Source organism: Phocoena phocoena, chromosome 13 (assembly GCF_963924675.1).
Source record: "Phocoena phocoena chromosome 13, mPhoPho1.1, whole genome shotgun sequence".
NCBI lineage: Eukaryota > Metazoa > Chordata > Mammalia > Artiodactyla > Phocoenidae > Phocoena > Phocoena phocoena.
The window spans coordinates 55,734,388-55,748,980 of record NC_089231.1 but is presented as its reverse complement, the minus strand read 5'-3'; the positions used below and the strand labels follow the sequence as shown (position 1 = coordinate 55,748,980).

Sequence of the window (14,593 nt, the reverse complement as noted above, 5' to 3'; positions counted from 1 at the left end):
CATTCAATAATTTAAACATCTGACTTACCAGAAGCATGAAAGAAACTAAGGTACAACCAGTTTTTACTGTATAATGATGTTACTTAACTTATACTGAAGAACACTGTCCCATACATGTGAACAATCAGTTTTACTATGGAATCTGAATTATATGAACTTGAAAATCTAAAAAAAGGACTACCTCCAACTACCAGTTATTTAACTTTCCATTATATTACATCTGAGTCAGCATAATCTTTATTTCAAAATAGCATTTTTATTATATAAAAATGTAAAAATCCAGCAAAACCAGAAATACCGGATATATTTTCCTGGGCTTTCACATTTGTTGATTTTTATTCGCAATGCTTTTTCTCAATACAATTTACAACCTCATCCTCATTTGCAGTCTGATTATACAAGTGCTAAGTGGCAGAAAGGTCTAGAATAAATACACCGAAAAAGAGGCAAAGCTGTGAAACTAAGTTGCATGCAACAGGTCTATGAGGGGGGAAGTGTCTGGGAAATAAAACAGAGTAAGACAAAGTAATTGGAAAGTCTTAACTCAAGTTCTTTTCAATCATCTTTGTCTTTCGCTCCATGTTTAAGGATGCGCGTGAACTCGATGTAATTGAAATTCCCCTTTTTGTCGATAGGTGCTTCTCTATACAGCTCATCCACTTCCTCATCTGTAAACCGATCTCCCATCGTGGTCAGCAGCTCTCGAAGGTAATCCTCCTGAATGGTGCCTGGAAGGCAGCAGAAAAAGGGGAGTTGCAAACACTTCCCGGCACTTTAATGATTTGGTTCTCAACTACGTCAATCTTACAAGATATTTCAGAACAAACATGTTTACCTGAACAATATAAAGCAATATATAACCATATCCTTATCTTTTCCTATTATTTTTAGAGTTCTTTATTAATATTAGATTAAATCATTTACAAAGTCAGTTAGTAGATCATACGCTTACAAAATTAATTTGAAGCGAGTATTTTCCAGAGGAGAAAAAAATACCTTGTATTTCAGAGATATTAAAAAAAAAAAAAAAGGCAGATACCCAGAACAAAAGGGCAGCGTTGCCAAGACCAAACGTGCACGAAGGACGGTGCAGTTTTAATAGGTTGCAAGGGGGAAGCAGGAAGGAGGATGCGAGGTGTATGTGAGGAGGCGATGCGCGTGGCTGAGCAGAGGGTTAACGCAGAAGCAAAGGGGAAAATGAGAGAAATCAGAAAACGGAACAGCAGGGCTTTCTTCACACATTTTTAAATAATAAGGGGGAAAAAACGAAGATTTTAATTGTCCAAGTTAGTTAACTATACTTTCTGGTGAAACTTAAAGTTTCTTGAAGCAGTATATTGTCTAAGAAACACTATTTAAAAGAAAATTCTCCCTTTGACTTCCAGGAAGCTCAGAACCAGATTCAAAGATTAACACCACAAACCGTTTAGCTTTATGACCTACCCTGTGTTCTAGCCATTCTTGGTCGACTGTCCTATCGTAAATAATAGTTTCCCTCTACTCATTTTTAAAAATTTATATTTTGCTCATCTTTCTCATTCCCTAAAAAGTGTTTCACATAGTCTGGAATGAGGCTGGGCATAAACAAAGAGTGCTCACCAGTTGCTTCTTCATCAAAGCAAGCAAAAGCGTTTCTGATGACATCTTCTGGGTCTGTGCCATTCAGCTTCTCCCCAAACATGGTAAGGAACATGGTGAAGTTAATTGGCCCTGGAGCCTCATTCATCATGGCTTCGAGGTACGCATCGGTTGGATTCTTCCCTAGAAAATCGCACATTTTAACATTTAAGGACGAAGAACTCATTTCAATAAATAATTATTCTGTTATTGTTATGTTCCCCAACATATTTTTAAAAGTTACATCACCATCACACGAAACTAATATTTCAATTAACTTACATTAAGAACATTTAAAAAAGACAATTTTTAACAACATAAAAAAATCTTTGATACATCATAAATAAAAGGCATTCTGGGCTTAGGTTGAATACTGTCCATTCACTGATACTTCCTGCAACTTTTCCTTCACTATTTTTCATTAAAAATAAAACACACACATGAAACTATGAACCAGGTAATGCCACATTACTACATCTTGAATGCTGATAACATTAAAGACCCATCAGGGCATTTCAATACTGGTTATTTAAAAAATCTAAATATTCATATTTCTAACTGCAGTAAGTTGCCTATAATTGGTATGCTTCAAACAATTTATAAGTTGGTCAGTTAACCTGAAACTATTAGGTTGGTTTAGAACTGGGAGCTTATTTTATTATTTAAAATTAATTAATTAATTAATCTATTTATTATTTATTTATGGCTGCATTGGGTCTTCGTTGCTGCGTGTGGGCTTTCTCTAGTTGCGGCGAGCGGGGGCTACTCTTCGTTGTGGTGCGCGGGCTTCTCATTGCGGTGGCTTCTCTTGTTGCGGAGCACAGGCTCTAGGCACGCGGGCTTCAGTAGTGTGGCACGTAGGCTCTAGAGTGCAGGTTCAGTAGTTGCGGTACCTGGGCTTAGGTGCTCCGTGGCATGTGGGATCTTCTTGGACCAGGGCTCGAACCCGTGTCCCCTGCACTGGCAGGCGGATTCTCAACCACTGCACCACCAGGGAAGTCCCTGGGAGCTCATTTTAAACAATGTTATGTTCTATTTGGTTGTCAGACATATCCCCAGATGCTGTTTACTCGTACTGCTGAAATATAGTCTTGTTTAGTATTGTTCATGATGGGAAATCTTAATCTCAGTTCCAACCAAGGACACTTCTCCCTCTTCTGGTATGGTGGTGAGGGAACTCCCTTGACCCTCCCCTCGAAGTTGGGAGAAATTCCCCTGGAATGGCCACATATGGTGGGAGTAACAAAGAGCTTCTCTTTGTCCTGGCATTTGTGAGGTCCACCTGGTGCAGAAAAGCAGCACTGAATGAAGGGTCTGGAATAGTGGGTTTGAATCCCAGTTCTGCCACTGACTGTGTGCCCTGGGACAAGGTGGAAACTGTCTAGGGTTTAATGGACTAGTTAAACTTGGTATCTGAAAGTTCCCTTCCAACATTAAGTTTGTATGATTCTCCATGAAAAGAGCATCCATGTCAGCATCTCACTATTATACCCAACTAAGTGCTAATGACAGTCAAATCTAGAATTATGGTTCATATGTAAGTTTTACTCCCAGGAATTTGGGTGAAATTAAATGCCAAGTTGGCATCTGTCTTACTGCATTACAACCTTTACTCATTATACCTATTCAACATATCGATACAAAATTAGCCCAAAATTAATCTCAAGATTCTTCGAGTAAGTGAAAGTAGCTAAAAAGGACTACTTTTCTACCTCCAGATTTAACCCGACTCTCTTGCAGCAACTTTTTGGGGTAAAAAGTGTAACCCAAAGGTGTCAAGAGAACATGGGTACGAAAAAGACACAGGGACTTAAAGTGAATTGGCTTAGGCTAAGCACCTATGGACATCAAGGCATCTAATATAATTTGTTGATTTAAAAGGTAAATATGTATCTCTAAAGGCATGGCATTCCCCAAAATGGAAGTCCCCAAAAGTCAGTCTCTTACTCTACCATCACTCATTCATCCAACAAAAATTAACTGAGCATCTACTAGGACCAGGGGATAGGCTTGAGTGTTCGATCTTTGTAATACAACTCAGGCCCTCAATTCTCCTCGGTGGCCTTCTTCAGTAGTGACCTGCTCCCCAAAGGACACTTAGTACTTAGCTATTCAGAGTGTGGAAAACACTGGGATCCACCCCACCTGCAAGTCAACAAGTCAGATCAGTATCTTGACTCAACTCTCACTCTGAATAAAGGCCATGTTGCAAGACTCAACTCTCACTCTGAATAAAGGCAATGTTGCAAAATGTTAACAGCTCGTGAATCTGGGTAAAGGATGGATGCGTGTTCATTATACCGTTCTTTCAACTTTTTATAGGCTTAAAAAATTTCAAAATAACACGCTAGGAGAAAAAAATAAAAGAGACGAACAAAATCATGTGGTTACTAAAAAGAAAAAAGTAACAAAATTCTCTCTCTTTGTCCTCTGGCCCTTGAACTGCCCTTTCTGGCTCATGGTCAGACACAGAAACGTTAGCGTGCAGAGCCTACCTGTGGGCCATCCCTGACTTGTGCCCCCTTTCCTGCCCGTCATTCTGGCCTATCAAGAACCCCCTGACTTGATACTCCTTTCTTCCAACTGTAAAATCAGTGCCAATTCAGGCAGGACATGGAGGACTTTCCCCTCTTTCCTTAAGATCAAAATAACAAAATCATATAAGGAACAGTAAATTAACACCGACATAGCCAGAATGACAAAGGGCAGTTTATGTTTGCTTTAAATCCTGTATCTTTAAATGAAATATTGCCATTTGCAGCAACATGGATGGATCTAGAGATTATCATACTAACTGAAGTAAGTTAGGCAGGCAAAGACAAATGTTACATATCACTTGTATGTGGAATTAAAAAAAAAATTATATATCAACTTATTTACAAAACAGAAACAGACTCACAGACATAGAAAACAAACTTACGGTTACCAAAGGGGAAAGGTAGGAGAGGGATAAACTGGGAATTTGGGATTAACAGATACACACCACTATACAAAAAATAGATAAACAACAGGATTTACTGCATAGCACAAGTAACTATACTTAATATCTTGTAATAAATCTACAGTGGAAAAGAATCTGAAGCTGTACACCTGAAACTAACACAATATTGTAAATCAACTATAGCTAAATAAATGTGTAAAAATAAATCGATAATCTTCTATCTTTACATTTTATTTTCTTTAATTATAAAAAAAATATATAAATTGTGGAAGCCCCCTTCCCTGTGTTCCCTTTTTTTAGGAGCACTGCCCTTCCTCCCTGAGATGGTCGTTATCACTTATGACCGTCACCTCTGTCATATAACCTGTCCTCAACTTTTATTACTTAATACATTATATTATTGTCCACACTTTTTGTTTAAGATTCTGGTATCTTGCCATCTAGTCATCCCCTGGCTTTTCACCTTGTAGACCTATCATATTTAGCTAACAGGAACAGAAGCCTGCCTAGCCACAGTGGCAGCCAGGCCCCCACCCCTGAAGGCGTATCCTCTTATGACGGGCCAAGCCTCAGTATGGTGCCTCCCACCCAACATCTCTCAAGAGACCTTTGAGACCAGGAGATTAATATCTGTACATCACACAAAAAATAATTCATAAAACGCTAATTATTTTGGGGAAGCAGGAATATTAAGAACATAAAAGTCTACCTAGAGAAGCAAGCATATCATGTAAGTCTTCCTTGTCGATGAAACCATCTCTGTTCTGATCGATCATGTTGAAGGCCTCCTTGAACTCCTGAATCTGTGACTGGTCAAACATGGCAAACACGTTGGAGGTTGCGCGCTGGGGGCGCTTCTTGGTCTTGGTCTTTGCCTTTTTGCTAGACATGGTGGTGGTTTAATCCTAGAGTTAAAAAGAAAAGAACATAAAGCAAAACCGAATGCATAAAAACATAAAGCAAAAAAAAAGAACTCAACAACACCTAAAGTCAGTGAGAAAAAATATTTCAATGTATTGTAGAATTATTACTTTATTTGGGTGGGAATATACATATAAACTTTATTTCCAATGTCACGATTAAACAGCTAGGACAAAAGCAGTTTTGAAGAAACAGAATAGAAATTATTGATGTGGCTTCATCCCAAATTTCACGAACCTCATTTTTATTAAATGTGAATGAGTTTTAAAGCACATAGCAATAGACCGCATTTACCGGGTGCTACTACATGCCAAGCGCTGTTATGAGGGCAGGGGGCTCCCCTAAAGAGAAAGGCTCCAAAGCGGACATCTTACTTTCACAAGGATGGTCCCACTTAACCCTCACAACAATCCTATGCAGTAGGTACAGCTTTTAACTTCATTTACTACCAATACTGCATAACCTCTCTGAGTCTTGGTTTCTTCCACAAAATGGTCTGAAAACCAGGGAACCTCACTCAACCCTCAGTTTTACAGTGAAACACAATATCTACTCTAATGCAAGTGAGAATTAAATGAGATAACATATGCAAAGAGACTAGTATAGTTACTATAAGGTACATGCTCAAAAGGCTCTCATTTAATAAAAAACATCAATGGGACTTCCCTGGTGATCCAGTGGATGAGACTCTGCACTCCCAATGCAGAGGGCCCAGGTTCGATCCCTGGTCAGGGAACTAGATCCCACATGCATGCCGCAACTAAGAAATCCACATGCTGCAACTAAAGATCCCGCGTACCACAACTAAATATTCCACATGCCACAACTAAGACCCAGTGCAGCCAAAATAAATAAATATTTTTTTTAAAAAAATTCATCAAAATGTATCTTTAGTCTTGTATCCCTTCTAGCTACATCCTCATTTCCCCTTTCCCTTGACAAAACTTTTAGAATAGTACTCTACTACTCAACTCTCTCCATTTTCTCATCTTCCCAATCACTCCTCAATTCTCCATAATACACCTTTAGTGGTGGCCCGATACTCTACTGAAAGCCACCAATGTTTTAAATGTCAAAAAGAATGGACACTTCTCATTCCATTTTTTTTTTTTTTTCTTTGGGCCACCACGTGGCTTGCAGGATCTTAGTTTCCCAACGGAAGACTGAACCCGGGCCCTGGCTGTGAAAGCTCCGAGTCCTAACCACTGACCGCCAGGGAATTCCCTTCTCATTCCATTTTTATTTGCAGTTTTAAATGATGTAAATAAATACAACACAAAAATACTCCTGGCTTTGGAATCAGAAAAATCTTGAGTCTGAATCTCAGCTTCACCATTTCTTGAAAACCCATGGACACCAGAATAATTGTTTGCTCCACTGTCTTTCGTATTCAATGTTCACAACTGCCCTATGAGGTAGGTAATACCTAGGTTAAAAAAAAAAAAAAAATCAATGCCCCTTGTAAGAGAGGTGTGGCCTCTGTCCTTAGCTCCTGGGAGGTAATCTCTAAGCTCTTAGAATGTTCTGCCTGGTATATCTGGGGTCTTGGGTCACACCAGAGAGTCTAACAATGTGATTTATCATGGGGGCTCTGGGTCAGTGTTAATCAGCTTGGCCTCTAGAGGAACTGGAGACTGAAGTCAGCCTAGGAGCGGGGACAGTATCTAGGGGACAGAGCCGCGGTAAAAAACTATGGCTATGAAGGGTCAAGCAAGCTCTCTGGCAGGCCATACTCCATGCTCACCGTCACGCCTTGCTGCCAGGAGAGGTCAACACTGCCCATGGAAAGGACCACTGGAAGCTAAGCATTTGGAATTCTCCTGGACTCCATACCACGAGTCTCTTCCCTTGGTTGACTTTAATCTGAATCCTTTTACTGCAGTAAACCATAACCATAGGTGTAACAGCTTTCAGTGAGTTCTGTAAGTTCTAGCAAATTACTGAACCTGAGGGTCGTCTTGGGGAATGAAACTTGGAATTGGTGTCAGAAATCAGGGTGGCCTTGGGGACTGTTCTCTAACTCTGCACTGTGAAAGCAGATGACTGGTGAGGGCAGTGGCTGGGCAAGGGAATTCTGGACCTGGGTCTCCGGGACTTCCGGTCTTGGACTTTTAACCTACATTGTTTTAGTTTGTTTGCAGTTTTTTTTTTTGCGGTACACAGGCCTCTCACTGTTGTGGTCTCTCCCATTGCGGAGCACAGGCTCCGGACGCGCAGGCTTAGCCGGCCCAGCAGCTCCGCGGCATGTGGGATCTTCCCAGACGCGGGCACGAACCCGTGTCCCCTGCCTCGGCAGATGGACTTTCAACCACTGTGCCACCAGGGAAGCCCTGTTTGCAGTTTTGAAGCACATCAGCCTTTGAGTCCTTACTTTAACATTTCAACTCCTTCCCCTCCCGGCATACATGGCCTGAGTAAATGTTAATTCCTTCTCCTTCCTGTAACTAGCTAGTCATGTGACCTTAGTTATATTGAAGGTTCAATCCGAGACAGAATGTGGTCCACTAGCAAGGCACTTGACTGCTTTAATTCTTCCTCACATTCCAAAACTGCTGGATTAAAATTCTTTCTCATGCTAAAAATTCTATGATTCTATTTCTTCAAGATTCAAGATATAAAAGACAGTAGATCTGAAGCCAAGAATTAGTTCTCTCCCTCAGTATCAGCAAACTATGTCTGCAGTAGTCATTTAGAAAAACCTCCCAAAGAGAAAATCTTTATTTTTAAAAAATAATCAGTTGTTTCATGCAAACGCTACAGCTAACCCAAAAGTATATTATATTTAAACATTTTTGAAACTTAGTTGGAGTTCTCCAAGAAGCTGATGCCAAGAAGAGACTGCACATGCAAGGATCTTTATTACGGAAAATGCCTGGGAACGAGAATGAGGAGGTAACCCAGTAAGGCTAGAAAAGCCATTATACCGGGAGCAAGTCTGAGCTGCCATTCAAAACCTGTTACAGAGCAGGTATGGCTCAATGAAATGACACCATAATCTCTTTAAAAAGAAAAAGTTTACGTTTTCTCTGTACTTCATTTAAAACCAGTGCACATTTGTATTTGTATATAAATATACAAAGTACACACAGAAAATATCAACTGATAATAAAACCTCACCTGAAAAGTGAGGCAAGGTTGTTGCAAAACAGTCAATCTAAAGAGAACTCTGGCGCCCAAAGAAACTACCACCCTCTCTGTCCTTACCTTCTGAGATAAATATCTTGGCTTTCTCCACTTTCTCACTTCCCACTCATCACAATCTGGCTTTCTCTTCTCTATTTGCAAGTGCTTTCCAATTGTCAAATCTGGTCTAAGTCTCCTTGGACCATTCTGCTATATTTGACACCATTTTATCCCTCTTCTCTTCAGGCCTCAACAACTCTTGGCCTTGATGAACTGTAACAGTAGAAATGAACTGTCCCAATGGAACGAAAGCCCAAGGTTCCCAGCCTTTAAGACTTTACACTCTAACAAGGGAGACTTCTGAAGATCACATTTAGTTTCAGTAAAATGCTGTATTTGACTTGGTGACACCAACCTCCTCTCAGTTCTATTTCTATGCCTGGTCCTCCTCCATCTTCTTGTTAGGCTCTTATCTTCTCCACTCACTTTAATATTCACGTTTCCGAGTATTCTCATAGTCCATAGCTTATTAAATTCTTTTCACTCTGTGTTCCTTAGATGATCTCATCGGCTCTCACTGTTCTGACAACACCTATGACTCCCACGTCTGTATCCTCAGGGCTGACCCTTCCCTTGAGCTGTGGAATCAAACAGCCAATTGTGCTTGTGAAAGGCACCCATTTTGATATCCCAGACATTCAGAATCAACGTGTTAGAAACAAAATTCATTATCTTCCCCTCCTAAACTTTCTCAACTTTCTGTTTCCTGTCAGTTAATGGCACCATCGTTTACGCCCTCACCAAGCCAGAAACATGCAAGTCATCCCCGACTCATCCCTCTCACTGATGAACCAAGCCTGCCTCTTAAATATTCATCAGACTTGCTCATCTTCCTCATTCTTCTGCCACCACCCTCTGCTGGGCCCTCATCACCTCTTTGTGTAGAATATTTCATTGGCCAACTAACCAACCTCCTTGCTTTTTGGTCCCCTCTAGACTATCCTTTATCTTCCAGCCAGAGGTGTGTAAAACATGAATACGACCATATCATTCCCTTTTGAGAACTTGTCGGCTCTCCACTGCCTATAGGCCAAAGTACAAGTTCCTGAGCATGGCACACACACCTTTCCCTGCTCTAGGATGACCTTTCAGCCTCATCGCTAGCCATTCTCTGCTTTGTACTTTTCCTTCAGCAACACCAAACTATTGGTACTAGTATGTTCCCAAGGCACCATGCAGTTTAACTCATGTATTTGTTCTCGCTATTTTTCTAGCCCCCAAATGCCTTAGGACCAGAGAGAATTAAAAGTCTACTCAACTTATGGCTACTACCATTTGCTGAGTGACTCCTATGCTAGGTACTCGGGTGCACTAAATTCAACATGCCTGCTTTACACATGGAGGAACTGAATATCAAAATATGTTATTAAACAACTTGCCCAAGGTCACCTGGTGGCAGAGCTAGAATGCAACTCCATTTGTTAAAGGTGATTTTACCTATATATTTTTTACCTCATACAATTCTGCTAGTTATTTTTTTTACCACAAAAAATTTCTTAAACTTTCAGTACTTACCAATATAGTCCAACACTGATTTCTGAGCAGCTACTTTCCTCTAAATTTAATTCCTAGTGAAACTGTTTTCAAATAAATTCAAACTATGCTGGGGAAACCAATGTATAGACTAGAAGTGCACAGTGGAATGGGAAGAAAATAAGATATGAATGGCCCTCCCTGCAACCGTGCAATTGGGTTTATCACATGGCAGTATTTCCTATCAGTCATGGCTTTGGTTTGACATGGTAGGTAAAGGCTTGAAATCTTTACGTACGACTGTGAAATTACTACTTGACCTATAAATATTAAAGGAAAAAAACCCACCAAACCCCATCCTTAGTTACAAAAAATATCTATTTAGAACATAGCATATAAGGTAACGAATAAGCCTTAACGGGAATCAACAAAAGTCTTACTTCCTCTTCAAAATTTTTATTTCATTATTTTTGTATATTTCTGATATAGAGTGAACTAAAGGTTACATGTAGTATTTTTAGAGGTTAAACAAGGGCAGGGATATAGGAATACTGGTATTATAGGCAGTTGTGGTGTCAACATATTTAGGTCATAATCTAAATTTTTGCAAAATCACCTGCTATACTGATGTGCAAATCAAAACATGGGCACTATAATCATTAATAAGCAGAAACTCCTTGTGAACTTCATCCAGCCTATATGGCTTTATTGGAAGCCTGGAAAAGATGCTCATGGAGCATATTCTATTAGCTACGTATGAAACATCTAAGTCAGCTAGGTGCTGCTACCACATGGCGGGTAAATATGGCTCTCACGACAGTTAACCTCTGGTTTCAATCTTGGCTGCACATAAGAATCATCTTGGAAGTTTTTTTTTAAGTCTTTGTTACAATATTGCTTCTGTTTTTTATGTTTTTTGGACAGGAGGCACGTGGGATCTTAGCTCCCTGACCAGGGGTTGAACCCACTCCCCCCGCATTGGAAGGCGAAGTCTTAACCACTGGACTGCCAGGGAAAGTCCCATCTTGGAAGTTTTTAAAAAGTGATGTCCAGGTCCTGGTCTAGTACAACTGAAACTGAATGTCTACAGGTGAAGTCTATGAATCTGTATTTTTAAAATGCAGCAGGTGATTCCAATATATAGTGACGGTTGAGAACCACTGAGTTAACACTTAGAAGGCACTGACCGTGGTTCTGAGTTCTTGGCTGATGCCTTGTAATAACAGATTAATAACAGAAAAACAAACACACCGTTTATTAACACGTATACCTCATGTATACATGGGTAGATACCCAGGGAAAATCCAACTCTCAGAGGTGGCTTAGCACTCTGGCTTAAATATCATCTTCAGCTGAAGCCAAAAGAAGAAAGGCATGTGTGGAGGGGAGAGGCTAGGTATGGAAGGTTAAAAGCACAGTATAAACAAGATTTAAAGTCACGGCCTTCTCCATTAAGGGTCTAAAGTTGTCTCCAGAGAGTAACCTTTGTCCTGCCTGGTAGAGAGGGAAAGAACACCTTTGTAAATGTGTGTCCTGCTTTTAGGCACATTGGGGGAGGGCAAAGAGCCTTTCTTGTGTCTGCTTTCTTCTCAATTGCCTTCAGCTCAAAATAATCTTCATGCCAAAGTGGCCTATCTTGGGGTGGCATATTCTGCCACCCTTCATAACTAATAGGATATTGTGAAAATGATGGAGTGCGACTTTGTCATAATATTGTAGATGTTGCCGGTTCTACCATGCTCTCTCTCAGATCACTCAATCTGGGGAAAGCCAGCACCAGGTCTACAGGGTACTATACACAACTCCACGGAGAGGTCCATGTGGCAGGGAACTGAGGCCTCCTGCCAACAGCCAGCACCAACTTGCCAGCCAGGTGAGTCAGAACCTCTTGGAGGTTGATCCTCTTTCAAATGACTGCAAACCCAGCTGACATCTGGACTGCAACTCCAGGAGATCCTGAGCCAGACCAGAGCTGCCCAGCTAAGCTGCCCTGCAATTCCTGACCCTCAGAAGCTCTTTATTGTTTTCTTAAGGTGCTAAGTTTGGGGGTAATTTGTTATATACCTACAGAAAACTAATAAAGCCGTTGTGTTTCCTTGGCATTTTTAATATTCAATAGGGCAATGCCTTTATTTCAGAATTATAGCCAAAGAATTTTTAAAACCTCAAAGGGGCCACAGCTAAGTTTGCACTGGGTAGGGAAATTTTCTACTCCTGGTTAGCAAATTTTAATTCCCTTTATTCGATTTCTCTCCAAGTTCTGTGGGTTCCTCTTTTAAGTGCAACAGAGTCACCCCTTCTTCAACATTCCCATCACCCCCTGGATATGACTCCGCAAAATATGGCTTTTCTCTATGGTTTACCCATGGTTCAGCATAAACTCCACTGGACTCTCCCCAAGAAATCCATAACAAAAAGTACCTGGAACAAAGAGTACTAATAAGAGTGCTAAATATGTGCTAGACACTGGTCTAAGCATTTCATATGTATTAATATATGTAATTCTCACAACAACTTACTACATAGGCACTGTTATTATCCCCATTTCTCAAATGAAAAATTAGGGCAAAGAGAATAAATAATCTGTCTGCAGCCACAGCTAGAAAAACGTAGAGCTTAGATGCAGGATCATACTCAGGAAGTCTAGCCCAGAGCTTGCACCACTAGCTCCGAACATCCTGCATGTAGGCGGCAGAATTTCTCCACCATGAAAATGTGGAGAGCTAGTTGGGGGTAAGAAGCGAAGCCACCACATCTAAAGTGCGGAACGGGGAAGAAAGACCCCAAAGCTGCCGGCAATGAAAATCATCCCTAGATATATGCTGTCTTCGAATCTTGGGAGAGGGACAACCGGCTCCATTTAGGGGATCCCAGTCCTTTTATCTTTCCTAAGCCCAGCAACCCTCACCTGGGACCTGTCCTTCAGAAGCTGCAGTTCCTCTTGTCCACACTGAGTCTCATTAAAGCATAAATGCGTACCGAGTAGGTCATCACAGAAGCTGTTTTATTCAACAGAGCCAGAACAAACAAGAAGCCGTGCACTTAACCATGAGGAACGTCCACCTAATGCTCAGAGAAAATGGGTGGCAGCAGGTGAACCCCTCAAGTGACCTTGGGCAAATTATCTCACCTCGCTGGGTTTCAATTATAAATCGAAAGATAACCTATAAGTTTGTTTTGAATTCTAAAATGCTACAATTCTTTTCTTACCAAAGGACCACTGCAAATCCGTCCAAAACCAAGGCTGCCAAACTAATCCTCTAAACACCCCTTTCTTCATCTCACTCCCTTAGTGAAGAATCCAAAATGACTCCCGAATGCCTCTTACATAATCTTTCATTTCTCATCAAGTTTGCAAGACATCCGTGACAAGGCCCCACTGATCTACCTATTTCCAACTATTATTCATTACAGTTCTGTTCCGTTCGGGCTGGTCTCCTTTTCACACGACACAATTCACACCTTTTGAACTTTTGGTCTTGTTACCTCCTACCACAGATACAGCCAGAAATACTAAGTTCTCCCCACCAGGGCTAAGTCCAAGGCCTTCAATGAGGTCACGATTCTCTTTTTCAGAAAACCTTTCCTGATTTTTGCTATTTGTCCTCTTCTTCAGTCAGCACGAATGAAGTAAATCTTTACAAGATGCAAGGTGCTGCGAAGAGTCACAACTCCTATGGAAATCGTTACATTTAGCCGGTATCAACTTGGCGCTCCGGGCAAGAACCACGCACCAGCGGACCCCTGTGCCCCCAAAGCATCCAGCCCTGTGGACTAAGCAGACACCCAAACCCACCGACCGGGCCGGCGGGGAGCGGGGCTGCGGCCGCCGAGGCGCCAGGTGTGTGAAGCCGTCGGGTGACGCAGCGCAGGGGACAGGCCGACTCGGCCAGCAGGGCAGTTCCCCAGCCCGGTTCCATCTGCCCCAGCCTCCCGTACCCTCGACGTCCAGGCCCGGGCTGGCCGCGGCCGGACCTCCTCGCCGACCCTCCCTGCCCCACCGACAGGTACCGCAGTCCCCGCCCCGCCCCGCCCGCCGGCCAGCCGGCCGGCCGGCACGCTGGCCGGGGTCTGGCGGCGACGAGAGGTCGGAGGGGCGGGGCACCGGGGCGGCCCCAGGTGTGTCGCGCGCGGGGGCCGAACGCCACTCACCGCGGCCGGACACCAGCACCAGAAGCCGCACTGCCTACTCGAGACGAACGAGGCGAAGAACGCGGAACTGCAGCGGGGCTGCAGTTTTAGAGCGGCGACGCCCGCACTTCCTGCCTCGGTAGGCGGACCGGAAGTCGCACCGCAAGTCGCGGCGGGATCCAACCCCGGGTGAGGGGATGCGCTGCGATTCTCGCTCCGCTCGAGGCCGCGTCCACCTTGTTCACCTGGGCGCAGGGCTGGGGCCGACGACCACGGCTTGGGTTTTCGTGGTGTTTCGCGGGCCGTGCGGTCTGAGGCAGGCGCAGC

General features: G+C 42.4%; 1 protein-coding gene across 2 annotated transcripts; it reads right to left on the bottom strand.

Moving 5' to 3' along the window:
- Positions 1 to 236: 236 nt before the first annotated feature.
- LOC136133324 (myosin regulatory light chain 12B) lies at positions 237 to 14,323 on the bottom strand. 2 transcript variants are annotated; one of them, XM_065890581.1, is made up of 4 exons: positions 14,288 to 14,323; positions 5,268 to 5,463; positions 1,600 to 1,761; positions 237 to 728 (listed from the first exon to the last, which is right to left on the bottom strand). In XM_065890581.1, exons 2-4 carry the CDS (start codon positions 5,446 to 5,448, stop codon positions 556 to 558), a joined length of 516 nt encoding a protein of 171 aa, XP_065746653.1. In that variant the 5' UTR covers positions 5,449 to 5,463; positions 14,288 to 14,323; the 3' UTR covers positions 237 to 555. The 2 variants fall into 2 exon arrangements, with proteins under 2 accessions (XP_065746653.1, XP_065746654.1); XM_065890582.1 differs by lacking the exons at positions 1,600 to 1,761; positions 14,288 to 14,323 and having other exon boundaries at positions 556 to 728; positions 5,268 to 5,448.
- Positions 14,324 to 14,593: the final 270 nt, after the last annotated feature.